The sequence below is a fragment of the Cavia porcellus genome, unplaced genomic scaffold (genome assembly GCF_034190915.1).
Source record: "Cavia porcellus strain 051 isolate PalLab524CR breed Dunkin Hartley unplaced genomic scaffold, mCavPor4.1 scaffold_13, whole genome shotgun sequence".
Lineage (NCBI taxonomy): Eukaryota > Metazoa > Chordata > Mammalia > Rodentia > Caviidae > Cavia > Cavia porcellus.
In genome coordinates this window covers 67,165,289-67,183,804 of record NW_026947496.1, presented here as the reverse complement: position 1 = coordinate 67,183,804, position 18,516 = coordinate 67,165,289, and the positions used below count along the sequence as shown (strand labels likewise).

At 50.7% G+C, this 18,516-nt stretch overlaps 1 protein-coding gene across 6 annotated transcripts; it reads left to right on the top strand.

The window, feature by feature from the left end:
• The first annotated feature begins 522 nt into the window (after positions 1-522).
• Vill (villin like) lies at positions 523-18,379 on the top strand. 6 transcript variants are annotated; one of them, XM_013156436.2, is made up of 21 exons: positions 545-637; positions 919-976; positions 5,595-5,661; positions 5,830-5,904; positions 6,127-6,332; positions 8,122-8,230; positions 9,366-9,476; positions 9,774-9,973; positions 10,381-10,459; positions 10,554-10,652; positions 11,185-11,320; positions 11,553-11,653; positions 13,554-13,691; positions 13,800-13,958; positions 14,376-14,555; positions 15,031-15,173; positions 15,898-16,042; positions 17,148-17,333; positions 17,476-17,547; positions 17,746-18,003; positions 18,196-18,379. In XM_013156436.2, the coding sequence occupies exons 3-21, from the start codon at positions 5,596-5,598 to the stop codon at positions 18,307-18,309; spliced, it is 2,577 nt and encodes an 858-aa protein (XP_013011890.1). In that variant the 5' UTR covers positions 545-637; positions 919-976; position 5,595; the 3' UTR covers positions 18,310-18,379. The 6 variants fall into 6 exon arrangements, 5 of the variants coding, with proteins under 5 accessions (XP_013011890.1, XP_013011897.1, XP_013011892.1 ...); XM_013156438.2 differs by having other exon boundaries at positions 560-637; positions 922-976; XM_013156439.2 differs by having other exon boundaries at positions 560-637; positions 919-992.
• Positions 18,380-18,516: the final 137 nt, after the last annotated feature.

Here is an 18,516-nt window from a genome sequence, read left to right as displayed (position 1 = left end):
TGCCCCCTGCACCCCCAACCAGGTGGGAGAGTAGGAGAGGGTTAGCCTAAGGTGTCGGAGAGTTGACTTTCCTAACAAGGGCTGGACTGACCTCTCACACGATGAGTATCAGGGCTCCATGGAAGGGCTTTGCTGGGAAGTGAGCCCAAATTGGGAGGTGGGGGCTGAGGGAAGAGAAATGCCTAGAGGGAACCTGGCCACCTTCCCCCATTTTCCACAAAACCTGGCTCTCAGAGCCTGACCTGCCCCCTGCTTCTGCTTTCTCCTAAATTCTCTGTGGTACTCCCTGGGGATCAGAAGTTAGGGCTCCTGAGTTCCCAGAGAAAGAAATCACACTATACTCCACATTCTACTGCTTAACCAAAGCCAGGCTTCAACACACTTTCTCTGGCCACTAGTAACCAGGAAATGAGCCTGACAGGCCTTGGGGAGAAGGCTGGCTTCTAGACAGCTCTGTCAATATTTGTTGACTGACTAGTGAATTAAGTTTAACTGTCCAGCCCTCTGAGCACTAAGAGATGGGGTGTGTCCTGCAGGGCAGGAACTGGAATTGAGTTACAGTAAGCAGAGGCTAGCCTCTTGCCAGGCTCAGCACTGCCCACAGGCAGAGCAAAGGCACAGGAACTGTTTCTAGCAGGTAAGCTTGAGCAAGAGGGGCTCGGAACCAAACCAGGAGGGAGGGGAGGACTGCTCCAAGCCCAGGGCATATGGCAGAGAGTCCCAGGCTTAGCATCACAGAGCAGAAGCTGGCAGAACTGGGGGGTCAGTGAGCAGCCCTTGCTGGTAAGAGGACTGGTGGGGGTGGGGCACTTGTAGCTGCTGGCCCTAGAGGAAGAAAGTGGGAGGTTGTGTGACTGTCACACTCACAAGTCTGTGTGCCTGAGCTCCCTCCCCAACCCCTCTTCCTTCTCCCTCCAGCAGAAACCTCTTCTCTCCGAGCTGGAAGTGGAACATAGTAACGTAACGCCCTGTGCAGGTACCGGAAGGAGGAAGTAAGGCATGGCTTACTGCAGTGAAAGAGGGGCATGGTGGAGGGAGGTGCCTGGGGGACAGGAGGAGGCACTGGGAGGACAAATGGGGCCTTCAAAGGAGGAAGGGAGCAACCAGGTGGGAGAGGGGAACCTAGTGAGAAAATGAGATGAAAGGGAGGGGCTGGAGGAGGAGGAGCCCAAGAAAAGAACATTGGGAGAGAAGGGGCACTGGAAGAGGAGCTGGGCTTCTGGAAGAGAAAGAGGGCACTTGGGAGGCAGTGGAACTCAGGGAAGAGAAGAGGCTTCCTAGAGGGGGAGAGGACCCAGGGCGGGGTCCCCACTAGTGGTGGTTACGAAGAGAATTCCACAGGAGAAAGAGGAGACATCAGTGGGTGTGACGGCTTGTGAGGCTAGAAGAGATGCTCAGGGGAAGGAGGCCGTGAGGATAAAAGGACAGCCTGGAGGAAAGAAGAGGGGTTAGGGGAGACAAGGAACCCCACTCCCCGCCCCACTCTGAACATCGCTTTCCCCCAGCTGCCCTCTAACCCAGTTGGAAGCAGTCAACACAGTGACTTGGAGATGGGGCCACATCCCTGGCAGCTTGGGAGTCTGGTTCCCCAGGGTAGAAATGGACATCAGACACCATCTCACTTCCTAGCTATAATGCTGCCTCCTCCCAGTGAAACCAGTTTTTCTAGCCACCAGCTAACTTTCCTGTTCCACATGGGACCCTGGCTGCTGCTATCCTGAGTTTAGTTGGTGATCTTCCTGTCTTCTGTGGCTGCTGTGGGTTATATCCCACAGTTCTCCTCTGTCTAAACCTCCGGCCACCTTCCGCATAGTTCCCGGTCCCTGCCACTGGTCTCCGTTTTTGCCTGTCATTCAGTATCCTGCTGCAGGGTCACCATCACATCTTTACCCACTATTCATGGCATCAGATTTTCTGTTGCTTTAGATCCCAGTTTCATGGCCACTGTGTCTGCCTGTCACACCAGTGAGTTATTAACTGTTATGACCTTCCTAGGTGCAGTCAGAGTGCATGGGTAACTCCCTTCTACACTCACGTTCACTCAGTCACAGAGGAACATGCTCTACTCCTTCAGCCACTATGTACTTACTATTGCACACCTGTAATCGCAGCACTATGGGAAACTGAGGCAAAAGGACACAAAATCTGAACTCAGCCTGTCTCAAAATTTAGAAAACAGAAAAAAGGCCGAAGGTTTGGCTTAGTACTAGATTCAATCTCAGTACTGGGGAGGAGAAGGGAGACACAGAGGAAAGGAGGGAAGGGCAGAGAGAGCTGAGAGAGAAGGAGTGGGGAGCGGATATCCCTGCTTGGTGTGGGACATCAAAATCAACAGTATTCATAGTTTCCAAGGGGGCTGGAGAAGGCAACTCTGGGCTGTGATGACCACCTGGCAGGACTGCCCCCAACAACCTAAGCCACAGCCTCACATATTACTCAACTGTAACCAGCCTCTTTCCCTGCCCACTGTGTACTGTGTGTTGTGAGTTCACCTCCAGGGCTGGGACAAGGGGTAGAAATGCGAGCTACCATGTACCACCATGGAGCAGCCTCAGATTCTGTAACACGCCCCTCACCTCACCCTGTTACCCCTAGTCATGGAGGGTCAGCCCAGGCAAGGGTTACTGCTGTTGATATGACAGGGCTGCAGAGCATTGGGGAGAGGAGAGGAGAGGAGAGGAGAGGAGTCACTATCACACCAGGGCCACCTGAGTGAGAGACTCAGAAGGAGGCTTCTGCATCTACTCCATCAAACAATAGCAAGGCAAGAAAGTTGCAGCTAGTGGGATTCAGGTTAATTATAGAAAGAACCTCACACACGCTCCTGAAAGAGTGATGAAGGGAAACCTTAGGTAGTTGAGCATAAAATACTGAGATATAAGAAAATCAACATACCTGAGAGTCCCTGTATTTCCCAGGGATTTCTCATTCTGTGTTTCTCTCCCTCCCTTACACACTCAGAACCACACAGCACAAAGCTAAGTCTCTGTTTGCAAAGCCCATGGCTATTTGCAGAGCCTATATGTATAGAGTTCAAGAGCCAGTCAAGGACATTATGCCTCTTTTGCCCAGCACTCATATCTGCTTAGCCTGTTGCTTGCTGTAAAGTTTCACGTAGTCTTCAGAAGCAGTCCTTGTGTATAGAGTCTGTCCCAGGTTTAATGGAACTTTGTCTTGTCTGAAAAGCCTGGCTGGTTTTTTGCCAGGAGCCTGTAGCTATTTTCAGAGTCTAGGTTTCTTTAAACAGTTTGTCCCTATTTCTCTGTGTAGAAAATTTGCTTATTTTGTGGAAGCTGCCTGAATGCTCAGTTATTTCTGTCTACAGAGCTTGTCTGGTATCTTGGTCTAGGACATCTCTTTCTACCTAAAGACATTTCACTGTTTGCCAAGAGGTTTTCTGTTTACAGTACCTGTCTCGGGTCAGCAGAGCCTTTACAATGACTGTTTCTGTCTCTAGACTCTGTCCGTAATGGCACAGCCTCGTCCTTCTCTGGTCTGCAGCCTGTCCAGCAACTATGGCATTTTACATGACCTTCACCCATTTGTACAGCCTATTGAAATTTCCCTGGGAAAGACTTTCTCTGAGTCTGCTGGTAGCGTTTGTTCCAATGAAGAGTTCATCACTGTCAGAGGACCTGTGTCTATTTGGGAGCACTGAGATCTGTCTGTAGAGTGCATCCCCATTTGCAGAGCCTTTGCCTGGCTGTCTACTCTACTTTGCACTGTATCTGTTAGCAGAGTTGGCTCATATTTATTAAAGCCTTTACCTATTTGCAAACTCACCTTCTTCCATAGAGCCTGTCCTTGTTTGCAGGACCTATAGGTCTCCACAGGACCCCTGCCCTACTTTACAATCTTACTCATGTCTGGATCAAGTATAGTTACATACACAACTGAGATTTGCTGCTCATTGAGAAGATCTCCTTCTTTGGAGAAGCCATCAGTGTTACCAGAGCCTGTCTGCTTCCAGAATCTATGTAGGCTTGTACAACCTTTACCTATCTGAAAAGGCAATTACTTGTGAATTTTGTGTCTCCAGGGATTGTGTCTTTTCACAGTCCAAATAGAGACCATGGCTGTTTTCCTGGCTTCCCCTCATCTCCCTGTATGCAGAAATTGAGTCCGTTTACAGAGGCTATTGGGCGTATATAGCCTTCCATGTCTACAGAGTCTTTGGTTAATTCAAGAGCCTGTTCCTATCCTGGGATGCTTTAACTGGCCAAAGATGTAGCACCTGTTTGCACAGCTTGTTTACATATGTATCTGTCCATTATCGGTAGAGTCTGCCTCTTATACAGGTTCCCTGTCTTGAAGACATCCCTATCCACATTTGTAGAATCTTTCCAAATCTGTAAACCTCTTACATGCTGTAGTATCTGTGACTATTTGCATAGCCTTGGGCAGTGTTCACAATCTTTGCTTGCCTCCCCAGCCCGTCTGAATTTCCCGCAGTGGTGCTTGTGTCTGTTGGCATAGGCTGTCCTTGTATACACAGATGGTCTCTGTCAACAGAATTCATTTTCATCAGAAGAACCTGGGCTGGTTACAACTGGGGAAGCTGTCCCTGTTTGTAAAGTCAAAGCCTGTTTGAAAAGCCTTTTTCTGTCAATGTAGACCATCACACTCTGTGGGTTCTGTGTTTGTTTACACAGCCTGATCCTAACTTTGTCAGGAAGACTTGTGTCTATTTGCAGCTCTACTCTTGTGTGCAGAACTTGCCTTTGCAGGATTGAATCCCATTTCAAGAAGCTGTCCCCGCTGGTAGAACCTACACCTGCATGCTGGATCTGTTCTTATTTGCAGTCTTTCTTGTCTGCATAGAATACCATTGTTCACAGTGACTGTCCTGAACTGTAGCATCTTTTTCTACTCCTTGTTTGCAGAATTTATTGCTGGCTCCCATGCCTGGCCCTGTACAGAGACATCAGCTCTGTTTTAAGAGCGTGCCTATAGACAAATTAGGTCCTTAGTTGCAAACTGTATGCTGGTCCTCAGTACCTGTCCTGTTTTGCTGACTCTGGCATATTTACAGAGCCTTCCTAATGAAAGTCATGTTCGATGATTGTCTTAGCCACTTTCTTGTCACAGGGACAAAATCAATACCTGACACTCATAACTTCCAGGAGGACAGATTTTTTTTTTTGAGGGCAGATTGATTTAGGATCATAGCTTCAGAAGCTTCAGCCCATGGCTGTCAGGTTCAAATTCAGAAATAGTATGATGGAAGGGCCTTTGGTGAGGGAAAATCTGCTCGAATCATGGTGGTCAGGAAGCAGACAGGGAAGGCAGAAGCCAGAGATAAACCCTTCTAGATCATTCCTCTAGAAAGCATAACCAACCTTTAAATAGCACACTCAGCTACTGAACTTATCTGTGGACTAATCCACTGATGAATGTAGCCCCATGAGCTGCTTACGTTCCAAACACATGAGACTTATGGGACACCCTAAATGTAAACTATAGATTTTCGACTTAGCTGCTGGTAGGGAGAATTCTTGTGAGGAGCCCAGAATACAGGTAGCTATGGGTTGGCTTCCAACCTAAGGACTCTGGCTATTGTTCTTTGTTTATTCCCTCATTCTTACTTGACCTAGGATGGACATTAAAAAAGACCTTCCAGCCATCGACAGCCATAGAGACCTTCACATATGGATTATTGAGGTGAGAAGCACAATCAGATAGCCAAGTTGATGACCTGAAAGGGTGTGGGGTTTTTGAAACTCAGCTTCTCAAATCTCCAACTCAATTCTTTCTCCTCCACCTTATCCATGTGGTAGTCATGGGTACAGGGGATCTCTGAGCTGTCACTTTGGTGCCCTCTTCTCCCAGAACCTGAAGATGATGCCTGTACCTGAAAGGGCTTATGGAAACTTCTTTGAGAAGTACTGCTATGTCCTCCTCCATGTGAGTTACTTGGGGAGTCTGTTTGAGGGCGTGACACAGTCTAGCACTGGGGAGGTCATGGTGCAGACATAAGCTCTGCCTTGGGAAGAGTGGCACTCCCTTGAGGCTGCTGAACCCTGCTCTGCATCATCTGCTGTCAGCCAGAACACCTGCCTCATGCCTCCTCAGCGATCCTCTGGACATCCTGTCTCCCTTCCCACATATCCAACACTTGGACCCTAGGTTCCCCGGAGCCCAAAGCCCACACAAGAAGTATCCAACAACCTCCACTACTGGATCGGGAAGGAGGCAAGTGCAGAGGCCCAGGGAGCAGCAGAGGCCTTCCTGCAGCTCTTGGAAGAGGCACTGGGTGACCAGATGGTGCAGCATCGAGAAGCACAGGGCCACGAGTCTGACTGTTTCCACAGCTACTTCCATCCTGGAGTCATGTGAGTGCGGGTGGGAAGGGAAAGACAGGAAGGCAGAATCTGGGTATAGGAGAGGCCATCGTGGGGTGACTATTCTTTATTTGCTACACATAGCGTGGGGGGAACTGGTTGAGATACAACTCATATACCAGTCCTCCCATGCTAAGTATGCGGTGATTTTTAACAGGTTTGTGAAGCCATTACCACATTCAGTTTTAGAAATTTTCATCACTCTAAAAAGAAGCCTCAAACCTCTTAGCAGTTGCTCTCCATTTCCCTCCAGCACTCCCCTTCCCTTGGTCCTAGACAGTCACTAGTCTACTATGTCTCTATGTGTTTGCCTATTCTGGACATGTCTTCTAAATAGGACTATACAATGTGTGGTTTTCTTATGTTTTTTTCATTTACTGTATTGTTTTCAAGGTTCATCTGTGTTGTAGATTTTTTTTTGTTTTGGCACCAGGGATCGAACTCATGACCTTGAGCTTGCCAGGTGTAGAATGTTGTATTAGCTTAATTTTTTTGTTGCTACATAATGCATTGTATTAATGTATCATATTTTATTTATCCAGCTATCACTTAATGAGCATTTGGGTGGTTTCCACATTTTGGCTGTTATTTATAATAATGCTATGAGCATTTATATACAAGTTTTCGTAGATAAATTCTTTCATTTTCCTTGAGTATGTACAGTAAGTCTCCAACTTACAAACATTTGAGTCATGAACTTTCACAGATATGAATGGACCTGCATTACAAACATTTGTAGATGTGAATAAGTCTCACAAGTAGCTCACGGTCTTCTGCACATGTCGCAGTTGTGCTGCTGTGTGCTTACTGTACAGTTTGATAGTATACAGTAGCACAGTGCTCAGTCACAGCTCAGGATGCCTGGAAGCAGGAGGAAAAGCAGTGGTGATGTGAGGAGATGCTTAGGAAGAACAAAGCAACAGACACTGTACAGTTGTGTCAAAGGTGTATTTGTCTATTTATGTCACTTTGGGGGCTGGGGATTTAGCTCAGCGGCATAAGCACCTGCCTTGCAAGCAGGCAGTCATGAGTTCGATCCCTGGTACCGATAAAAAGGAAAAAGACAAAAAAAATTATTAATTATTTATGTCACTTTGACACACTTACAAATGAATCCAACTTACAAACATTCTCCTGGAATGGAACTCATTCATAAGCTGGGGACTTACTGTAGCTAGGAGTGGACACCAATGTTGCGCCTAGCTTGCTTTCATATTCCTGTGTGAGTAGAAATGTAAATTGCTTCAAACTTTAAAAAACTAATAATTGTAATATATTTAGGTTGAACATAGGCAATTGCCAGTATTCAACTATTTCTGTTTTGTATAGTTGTGTCTCTTTGCAAATAGTGTATTGTACACAGGAACACATGCACACAAATATATGTACATATACAGGAATATACACTACTTCTTATCCATGTCTACCTGAAGATGGTCACACTTACATTATATATATGAATGTTCATGCCAGCTGCACACATATATGCTGTCTCCTGCTTTTGTATATTCATATCTAGATTCACATGGGTAAACATGGGTAAGTGTGTACTTTTGTACATGTGTGTGCTTGTGCCCACATTCCTACACATTGATAAACAAGTTCATATTCATGGCTCATGTGTGCACCCATATATTTACACATACATACAACCATATCTACTCAAATGCATATATTCAACAGGTACATGGTACCCTCGTATTTGTGTGTGCATGCTCAGGTCACACTCACTCCTGCATGTGGCAGTGTGTTTCTACACGGGACTCTGTTCCCTCCTTAGCTACAGGAAGGGAGGCCCAGGATCTGACTGCAAGCATGTGGAGACCAACATGTACAACATCCAGAGACTGCTGCACATCATAGGGAGGAAGCATGTGTCTGCTGCTGAGGTAAGAGCCACCAGGGATGCACTGACCTGTGGACTGGGCCAGGGTTGAGTGCAGTGAAGTAAGACGAAGTGTGGAAATCGGTGTAGTGTTGAAAGCAGAGCTAGAAGCGTTCTTTGGTGGCCTGTCATGACTAAGGAGACGATAGGAGGCAGAGCCTGGCTTCTAGGTTCCCTGGACTTCGTTTCTGCATCTTTCGCCCCAGCACATTGACCATGTAGGCAGGTGAGGCAAAATGATTTTGCACCTGATCCTTTTAGCAGGACAATGAGAGGTAGCATACTGGGGAGGGGCGGTGTGTGTGCACAGTTCTCACACACATTGTCAGTGTCCCCGCTGTGACCTCACTCTGTCTCTTCCTGCCACCCCAGGAGCTTTCCTAGTCCATGAAATGCTCTTGTACAAATTAGTGGAGTATCTCATAGTTTCATCTGCCAGGAAAATTCTGATCATGTAAGAGCAAAACATCTGCTGCCATTTGGGCAGAGTCTGGTGTAAAGACCACTCAGGAGTACGGTGTCTGCAGTGTAAATGGTGAGCCTGCAGGTACACACGTTATATCCACTCTGTGTGTAGCAGCTCTGTGATGCTCAGAGTCCCACAGAGGCTCTACAGTGCAGCCACAGATCCAGTGACACTCCAGATCTCGGGTCACACAAGGACACCATGCAAGCCATGGTTTTGCCCTTTATTCTGGCATAGAGTGCCCTCTTATCCTCAAAAGGGTCATTGCTTGAATAATTACAGTTAGGCACACATAAGTACACACTGCTCTCACAGAGACACACATATACTGTCATGAACACACACACTTGTCCATAGTTACCATGTGTATGTGAATATGTACACAGAGAGAAGCTGATACGCCCCACTGTATATGCACATTCAGATACATAAGTACAGTTACAGACCTATATTACCTCAAGTCACACACAACAATAACACAAAATAACCCTCAAGGGCACAAGTGGTAACACAGACACACGCCTTCACACAGTGACAGGTGACTTCAGAGTCACACACACACCTTGTTACATAATAGTTTCATGCACACAAGTAACACACTCCAGCTGTGCTCCCCTCGGAGTGCTACTGGTATACACCTGATTCTCTCTCTGTCCCTCCTTGGTTCTGGCAGGTGGAGCTGTCCTGGAACAGCTTTAATAAGAATGACATCTTCCTGCTGGACCTGGGCAAAGTGATGATCCAGTGGAATGGGCCTGAGACCAGCATGTCCGAGAAGTCACGGGTCAGTGTCTGCCCTAGGAACTCGGGGCACCTGGCTTGAGGAAAGGCAAGGTCTTCTAGGGCCTATTCTCTGGTCACCCCAAGAAGTGGGCCGGGCCATCCACAACTCAGGAAACACCTACCAGACGTGAGTTCAGACCTTGCACTGGTGGTAGTCTCCTGGATGCTGGAATGAGGGATGCCAGATTTCCCCTTCCCTCTTTTCCTGCCTCTGCAAGCTGAGTAGTGACAGGATCTAGATGGGCTGAGAGGATGTGGGGATGCCTGGGAATCCTTGATTGCAGGTCCTCTCCCATAGGGCCTGGCCTTGACCTGTAGCCTCCGGGAGAGAGAGCGTGGTGGTCGGGCACAGATCGGTGTGGTGAATGATGAAGCTGAAGCCAGCGACCTCATGTGGATAATGGAAGCTGTGCTGGGCTGCCGGGTGGGCAGCCTGCGGGCTGCTATGCCCAGCAAGAGTATCAGCCAGCTGCAGAAGGCCAACGTCCGACTCTACAAGTGAGCACAATTGGGGAAGAAAGGCTGGGTGGGACAGGTCAGGACTGCTGTCCACCATTACCACAAGAACACAGAGGGTTCAGAAAACCCTCCAGAAAAATCAGGTGGGGTTTCTTGGACAGATCATGTAGAACCTTGGGCCCAGCCTGTGTTCTTGCATGATCATTATGTGTGGCAGCCTTCCTGAGACCCACTGTACAGAAGAGGAACTAAGGTCTTGTTGGAGTCAAGGAGCCACTTGAGGCTCCTCAGCAAGTCAACAGATCAGGGCTCTAGCCCATGCCTTCTGTCTCTGGAGACGTGAAAGTATTAAAGGGGGATAGGTAGAGCCCTAGCTCTTTAGCAGGGCTGTGGTGACACAGGCAGGGAGGGGCTGGGTGACCCAAACCTGTATGCCTGTCTCCCAGTGTCTACTCCAGGGGTAAGGACCTGGTAGTTCAGGAATTGGCAACCCGCCCACTGACCCAGGACCTACTGCAGGAGACGGTGAGGAAGGCCTGGATCCAGTACCCCCACCCCTCCCCACCTGCCACCGCAATTCAGTCTGAACCATTCACTGACCCCCCATCCTTGCTCTTAGGACTGCTACATACTGGACCAGTGTGGCTTCAAAATCTACCTGTGGCGGGGACGCAGGTCCAGCCTTCAGGAGAAAAAGGCTGCCTTTAGCAGAGCTGTGGTGAGGCCCTGGGTCCCTGTCTGAGACAGACAAAGCATTGTTCTCAGGGTTGATTAGGGAAGGGGCTGCCCTGGGGCCTGAGGAAAGAAAGGGCCCTCCCCTGCAGCTGGAGTTGGGGAACAGCGACACCCTGGGGAGGGTAGGAAGCCCTGTCCTAGGGTCAGCAGTGAATAATACTGTCCTGGGACCCCTGACAGAGGGAAGACCTGGTGGCACTTATGACACCATGTCTATAAGGGGGATGTGGCCCCACCTTGAGTCTGGGGAGCCTCCTTTTTGGAGGTGGCTTGCTGAAGGGGCTCTAATTGGGGTCCAGGAGGATTGTCACAGTCGGCTCTTTCCTGGGCTGGGACTAAGGAGGTCCTCAGGGACCTCAGAGAAGTCGGTAATGACAGTATCGGCTTGTTAAATGGGTCGTGAGCTTGGTTAATTAACATTTCTCTGAGCTTGGCTGCTCAGGCAGGCTGCTCCCGGGGACAGAGCAAAGCAGAGGGCCCCAGAGCTGCAGGTCTGACAAGAGCCCCCGTCCCAGGGCTTCATCAAGGCCAAGGGCTACCCGACTTACACCAGCGTGGAGGTGGTGAACGACGGCGCCGAGCCGGTTGCGTTCAAGCAGCTCTTCCAGACTTGGCGCAAGGATCTGGGCAGGATACAATCGGGCGGGACAGGTGAGCACCCGGGCTTGGCCAGAGGGGCTGGGCCTAGCGGGATCCCCGGGCCCCGCCAGCTAGGCTAGAGAGTGGGGTGGGGCAGAGCCTGGCCCCACCGAGCCTAGGCGGGCCGAGTGCAGGGGCGAGGCTGGAGACCTCGAGAGCAAGCCGGGCGGGTTCCAGCGTATCAGAGGGGAGGAGGAGCGCGGAAGGGCTGGGAGCGCTATTAACACCTCTGCCCCACCTTCAGGTAAATTGATTCAGGTAAACCTGGATGTGGAAAAGCTACACAGCCAGCCTGAGTTAGCGGCCCAGCTCAGGATGGTGGACGACGGCTCTGGGAAGGTGGAGGTGAGGGCCACTGGCTTAGCGGGAGGGAGAAATGTGCACACAGGAGCAGGCAAGCGTGGCAGCTAACCAGCTATACCTAACCTGGGTACACACACCATAGAGAACATCTAGGGACACGTGTATGTGCACACACACACTCCCTAGAGCTAGCTCATACCCCGTCATGCCTAATCATTTATAGCCATGACCACTCACATAGCAATCATAGACACATAGCACAGAGTAACACTGGAACAATAACTGACCCCTGTTACAAGCATGGCAAACTCATAAAATGACAGTGTGGACCCAGATACACCTTGTAATTGTGCAATCACAACCAGGTATATAACTGCAAACATGAAACTGCACACTGTATATCTCACATGATCACGTCACACACAATCATTAACCAACAGGGACACATCAACACATAATCTATCACAACCTCCCACACTCAGCTGCCAACCACAAGCTGTCCTAAACTGTCAACCATTCATATGTTTCGGAACAATGTTTGGGAGCTGCAGGGTTGGGGTCCACTCCCAGTCTCCATAAAGTACAAGGTTGTACACTGGCTTCTTGGCAGGCTTCAGTTTTTAAATCCATAAAATAGGAGTAAAAACAGGCCCATAAAGTGAGGTCAAGACCCCATACAGTGAGGGCATGTCCCATCTGGCCTCAGGGCTACTGAGGGAGGCTGAGATTTTGGGAACAGGACTGCTGGTTTGCAGTTCTCGAGTTAAATTGAGATTGGACATGTAGCAGCTTCCCTCTGCGTTGGCTCCAATATGGATGGACAGAGGTGCGGAGCTGGAGGAGAACTAAAGAGGAGGAAGGAAAGGTCAGAGGGAAATGCAGAGAGGAGGACAGGATGGAGTGAGTGGTAAGAGGACGCAAAGGCAGCAGGATGAGAGAACACAGAGAAGGCAGCAGGAGATGGAGTGGAGGAAAACAAGGGGGAGGTGAGTATACACGGGGAGGAATAAGGAGGAATCCAGACAGACAGACGAAGGAAGGGGCAGGAAAACGCACAGAGATATAAGGAGACTCCACGTCCAAAGGCGGATGGGTGGCAGAGGGGGGGGCGAGCACAGATGCCTGACCACCAGTTAAGCGTCACTCTTGGTTATGTTGCTCTTCTGATAAAGTTAGGGCTTTAGATGCCCTAGCCTGGAGAGGCTCCCTTGAGAAGCTGAAGAAGTTCCTTGAGAAGTTCCCTTGGATGGCTAAAGGGTGCCAAGGCATTGTGTTCCTGCTTGCTGAGGCAAAGGGTAGTGGGCACTGTGATCTCCCATTTGTAAATAGGCAAACTGAAGCATAGGATGGTGTCCAGCCAGTCTGTGTAGACTAGGGATTTGACCTGGGTCTGCAGGCTCCAAAATGCAAGTGCGGCTACCCACAGGAACAAGAAATTGTACTGACAAATTTGAGGAAGTGATTGCATTTCAATTCTTTCAGGAAGCTTTGCTTTTTAAAGGACACTTGAAAGAAAGAAGGGCATTTCCCCCAGAGCTCTTAGGTCTCACTTCCAGTCTCACTCCTGCTGCCTGGCCTGAGCAGTGAGCAGCTATGCGTGGACCTCTCTGTCTCTCTCCAGGGAAGGAGCTGGTGGGGTCAGGATTGGGGGTGGATGTGGGGCAAGGGTTGGGCCATCTTACAGCCTCCCGAGTCCTCACCACTTGTCTGCCCAGGTAGCACTTACACACTCAGAGTCCCACTTGAAAGCAGACACAGGTGTGAGGTCTGTGGGGAAATGGTTACCTGCAGATCTGGCACAAAGCATGGGGAGGGCACTAAGCTGGGGTGAGCCCTGTGTGCAAGTATCTAAGAGGCCAAAGAGAGCTTTCTGGCTGGTGCATACTGACAGACTGGGCCAGGTTAAACAGGTGCCTCTGCCCACTGGTCCTCTACTCCTCAGATGTGGTGCATCCAGAATCTAACCAGGAAGCCTGTGGACCCCAAGCATCATGGCCAGCTGAGCTCGGGAAGTTGCTACCTTGTCCTCTACACGTACCAGAAGCTGGGTCGTGTCCAGTACATCTTGTACTTGTGGCAGGTGCATGGACCTGAGGCAGCGGGTACACACCTTAAAGCCCAAGAGCTGGGATCTGAGAATAAATGAGACTGTGAGCTGCTTCAGACCATCACTCCTCAACTCCCACAGGGCCACCAGGCCATGGCAGATGAGAGCAAGGCCCTGATCTGCAATGCTGAGGAGCTGGACCTCATGTACCAGGGAGCCCTGGTGCAGGTGCATGTGACCATGGGCAGTGAGCCCCCCCACTTCCTTGCCATCTTCCAGGGTCAGCTGGTGGTCTTCCAGGTAGGCACCACTCTGCCACTGTGGTGGCAGCTTCACTGTCTTCCATGTACCCGTGGCCTTCCACCCACTTGCTAAGTACCTTCTCTTCAGGCCCGGGGCCAGCATTTCAGCCCCTGGTCTCTTGGTGCTTGTCCCAGGCCCAGAAGCTCCAAGGATGACCCCCACCTCAGTTTCTTCCCCTGGTCCCGTGACTGGGTGCAAAGCAGGTGGAGCCCAAAGTGGCCACATGTTCTGCCTTCAAAGCCGGAGCAACTACCCTGACCTCTCAGAGATGGAGTGAGGGGTCCATGTAGAAAGAGTCCAAAAGACAGTGGGAACCTGAGCCTGAGCCTGAGCTCTGAGGCAGTCGGTTCTCCTGGGACAGGAAGGCAGCCACCTGTAGCCCTTGCTTCCACCTAAGGCCCAGTCCTCTTGCAGGAGATCACTGGAGACAATGGTAGGGGGCAGTCAGCATGCACCACTAGACTCTTCCATGTACAAGGCACTGAGAACCGCAACACCAAGACCTTAGAGGTGCCAGCCCGCGCCTCATCCCTCAGCTCCAGTGACATCTTCTTGCTGGTTACAGCTGATGCTTGCTATCTCTGGTTTGGGAAGGTACATGTAGCACTGGTCACTTGACTCACAGCTGGGACAGTGGTGGTAGACTGGGATGGGTCCCCTCCACTGGTGAGGCTTCTAGTTCAACCCAAGATAGGCCAATGAAGGTTAGAGGAGGAAAGTGACAGGGGCACCTGGGAGTCCCCCAGGGCTTAGCACAAGCTACCTCCCCTCCTTCCTTCCTTGAACATCAAACATAGTCCTTCCAAGTCTCTTGAGAGAAGTGGGGGAGGCCTAGTCTACTTTACTGGAATTTTCCCTGATCTCTGGCGTGAACCAGGATTAATCAGCAATCCTGAGTTCCATCCACGCTCTGGATCCACAGAGGGTTCCAGATCCTATGACCCTGAATAGTGGGGAAAATGAGGTCCTGTGCTCATACACACTGCACTGTAAGCTTAGGCTGTCCTACAGGCCCCAGTGGGTGAGATGCATGCACCCTGTGGGGCTTATCCAGCTCTGTGTTTGCCAGGGCTCTAACGGTGACCAGCGTGAGATGGCACGGATGGTAGTCACCGTCATCTCCGGAAATGACAAGGAAACTGTTCTGGAGGGTCAGGAGCCTCCCCGCTTCTGGGAGGTGCTAGGAGGCCGGGCCCCCTACCCCAGCAAGAGGTAACAGGGTTGGGAGGAAGATATTTTGACACTGAGAGTATGGGCCACTAAATAGGGTTGTAAAGAGAGCTGAGACATGACTGGAATTAGAGACTCCAGCACTCAACCCCAAGCCCACACTTCACTCTCCCATCCTGGGTAATTTGGATCAGGATGCCTAGGCAAGCATCGCAGTGGTGCCCTCTGCTGGCAGAATCCACTCCCTGCATTGTTGCTGTTCTGGGCAAAGTACCAGGGGCAGAGAGAAGCCTCCAGGAAGAGGGAGCTGTGTCTCAGGGTGCTCTTGATGTGTCTATGGGGCTTGTCTTCGCATCATACTCCACACCAAGTCTCCTGAGCTCTGTTCCACTATCCCCTCACCCAGCTTAGCTTTCTTCCTTCCACACTGGACCTCAAGCCACCTCCCTGTTAGAATATCCACTGGACCCTCCAATCCTGGCTCAGGCCCTACCCCCCGAGCAGCTCTCCCCTTTCCTAATGCCAGTTTCTGGGAAGCTTGTATTACAGCTGGCTGTGGATAGACAGATTACCTTACCAGCTTTCTCTGCAACTTGGGAACAGGTACTCCTGGAGGAAGTATGGGGTGGGGAAAGTGCAGACCTCAGAGAAGTTGTTTTCCTCTTCTGGGCTGGGGACCCTTTCAAGGAGGGCCAGCTTGACCCAGGAGTGGAGGAGTGGCACCCTTGACTTTCCTCACAACTTTGCTGTCACCAATGCTGGCCAGGCTCCCTGGGGAGGCTTCCAGCTTCCAGCCACGACTCTTTGAGTGCTCCAGCCAGATGGGCTGCCTGGTCCTCACAGAAGTGGTGTTCTTTGGCCAAGAGGATCTGGACAAGTATGACATCATGTTACTGGACACCTGGCAGGAGGTAATGCAGCCACCCTTGGCTGTTGGGGTGTGATAGAGGTGTGTCTGTATTTGTCCAGCCACCTGAGTGTGCAATGTGTAACCCCATGATGACTGCAACTGTGCAACAGCAGACCATGGGTGAGTCTGTATTACAGTGACAGCAGTGAGACTGCAGGAAACTATGACTCTGGGCTGGGACTTGTATGACTGTGACCAAATGTGTTGTTTTAACTGGGTACTCTCAGATCCTGTGTGAGTTCAAGTGACTGCATGCTGCGGCTAAACACTATCAGTGCTGAGCGACTGTAATGTAAGGACTGACTTCGTGTCACTGTATGATTCCCTGTGACTGTGCATGCCTTTAACTTACCTGGCCAGACTAGTTACAGCTGGTGAGGCTGTGGGCAGGGAAAACCAGAACAGCTGTGGGTGACTGAGTGACTGTGTCTATGCTGTTATGCTTGTGTGACTTTACAGTGGTGTAACTGGCTGGTTCTGTTTAACTGCTAATCAAGTGTGGTTGCTTGCTTGTACAGCTTTGTTTCACAACAGTGAATGACTACGTCTGCTGCATAGCAATGGATGGTTGTCTCTGTGTCAGTGCATCTGTGTGGGGTGTGTCTGCCACACTGTGAGTGAGTGATGAGGCTGTGGGCTCTCATCTCAGCCAGAGATAAACTCAAGCCCTCCTGCAGCCCCCCCTGACCCAGCCAGCTCCAGCTCTGGCCTGATTTCCCCCTACTCTCCCCTTATTTCTGCTCAGTCTTTATGGCCCCCTTCTTGTTCTCCGGAACATTAAACATCCCACCACTTCAGGGACTGTTACTTCTTCACTTTCTCCCTAGACAAAAATAACTTGCTCCTTTATGAAACCTATACAAGGGCAAAGATTTTGCCCAGTTTTTCATTGTTGAATCCCCAGTGCCTGCATGTGATGGGTGCTAGGTAAAGCTTTGCATGTTGCATGCATGCCTGTGGTATTGATGGAATTGACGGGCATGTCTAGTTGACCAGGAATGTGCATACAAGTTCTGGGCTCATCCAACAGGCAGAAAGTGGGATGAGGTGGTTGGCTCCAGGCAGCCAATCCATCTGCACAAGGCTAGGCCCCCTCTGTGACCCAGGTCTTCCTGTGGCTTGGAGAAGATGCAGGTGAGTGGAAGAAGGAGGCAGTGGCCTGGGGCCGGGAGTATCTGAAGACTCACCCAGCAGGGAGGAGCCTGGCCACACCCATCACGCTGGTCAAGCAGGGCCACGAGCCTCTCACCTTCTCAGGATGGTTCTTTACTTGGGACCCCTACAAGTGGATGGTAAGTGAGGCCTGAAATGTCCATCCCCAGTCTAATATGGGGGAGGGTACTCTTCTGGTGAAGGGCCTTTAGCATGTGAGACCTGGTTTCTTCCTCAAGTCCTTCCTGGCTCTCCTGCCCCAGCCCTGATTCTTATCCCCAGAACAACCAGCCCTATGAGGAAGTGATGGAGGGCAGCCTGGGATCAGGGTCTGCCATCTCTGAGATAACAGCGGTGAGTACTGGGGTCCCTGGATGCCTCTTGCAGTGGTCAGGACTCAGATGACATGGATGGTAGACATTAGCAGGGGCTAGGCAATGGTAGGCCGCAGGGCTATAGTTATGGAGGGCAAGAGGCTAGGGAGTTCAGTGTAGCGTCTCTGTGGCCTGCCTATTCCCCATGTATCCCAGCCTGAGACTCCTCTCTGGATAGGAAGTTAACAACTTTCAGCCATCCCAATGGCCAGACAACAGGAGGACAGGCCACTCAGCCCTGCTGGCCCAGGACAGCTCACAGAAGGAGCTGGAGCTGGGCCCTAGGAGGAATACCAGGACTGCCAGCACCAAGGCAAGGGCCAGCAGCTGTGTCAGTGACACCTGCTCAGCAGTCAGTGGGAATCTGCCCCGGGAACGTCTGATGCACCAGGATGCTGCAGACCTGCCACACGGTGTGGACCCCACCCGCAAGGAGGTGAGCACCCAGGCCCTGCCACTCACTGGGCCAGCAGCAGAACATCTATCTAGACCTGTGCTGGGCGATCGGCCTTGGAGATGTGTTCTGGACAGGTGCTGGGCAGACAGATGCAGGACAGCGTGGTGCCCTCAGAGAACTTTGGGCACCAGTGACTCCCTTCCCTGCATCCACTCCTTCCCCACCCTCCAGTTCTATCTCTCAGATTCTGATTTCCAAGATATCTTTGGGAAATCCAAGGAAGAGTTCTACAGCATGGCCAAGTGGAAGCAGCAGCAGGAGAAAAAGAAGCTGGGTTTCTTCTGAGCTGAGGGGAATGTGCTCCCATCCCCTTGGAGCTCCCAGCCCCCTTGACAATAAACGCTGGTGGCCTGCACTGGGTGTGGTACATGTGCCTTTAAGCCCAATCACATGGTGGGTTCCCCTCTCTAGGGACAAGGCTTTGTGACCCTGTAGGCTATGTCCTCCACAGAGGGGTTGTCTTCTTGCTGTTCTCTCCAGACAATCCAGTGA

Excerpts from the sequence above, each read along its gene's own strand:
- Vill (XM_013156436.2), top strand. The coding sequence starts at position 5,596 with ATGGACATTAAAAAAGACCTTCCAGCCATCGACAGCCATAGAGACCTT. Across the intron at positions 11,321-11,552 it reads GATACAATCGGGCGGGACAG|GTAAATTGATTCAGGTAAAC; the intron begins GTGAGCACCCGG and ends CCCCACCTTCAG. Across the intron at positions 11,654-13,553 it reads ACGGCTCTGGGAAGGTGGAG|ATGTGGTGCATCCAGAATCT; the intron begins GTGAGGGCCACT and ends TCTACTCCTCAG.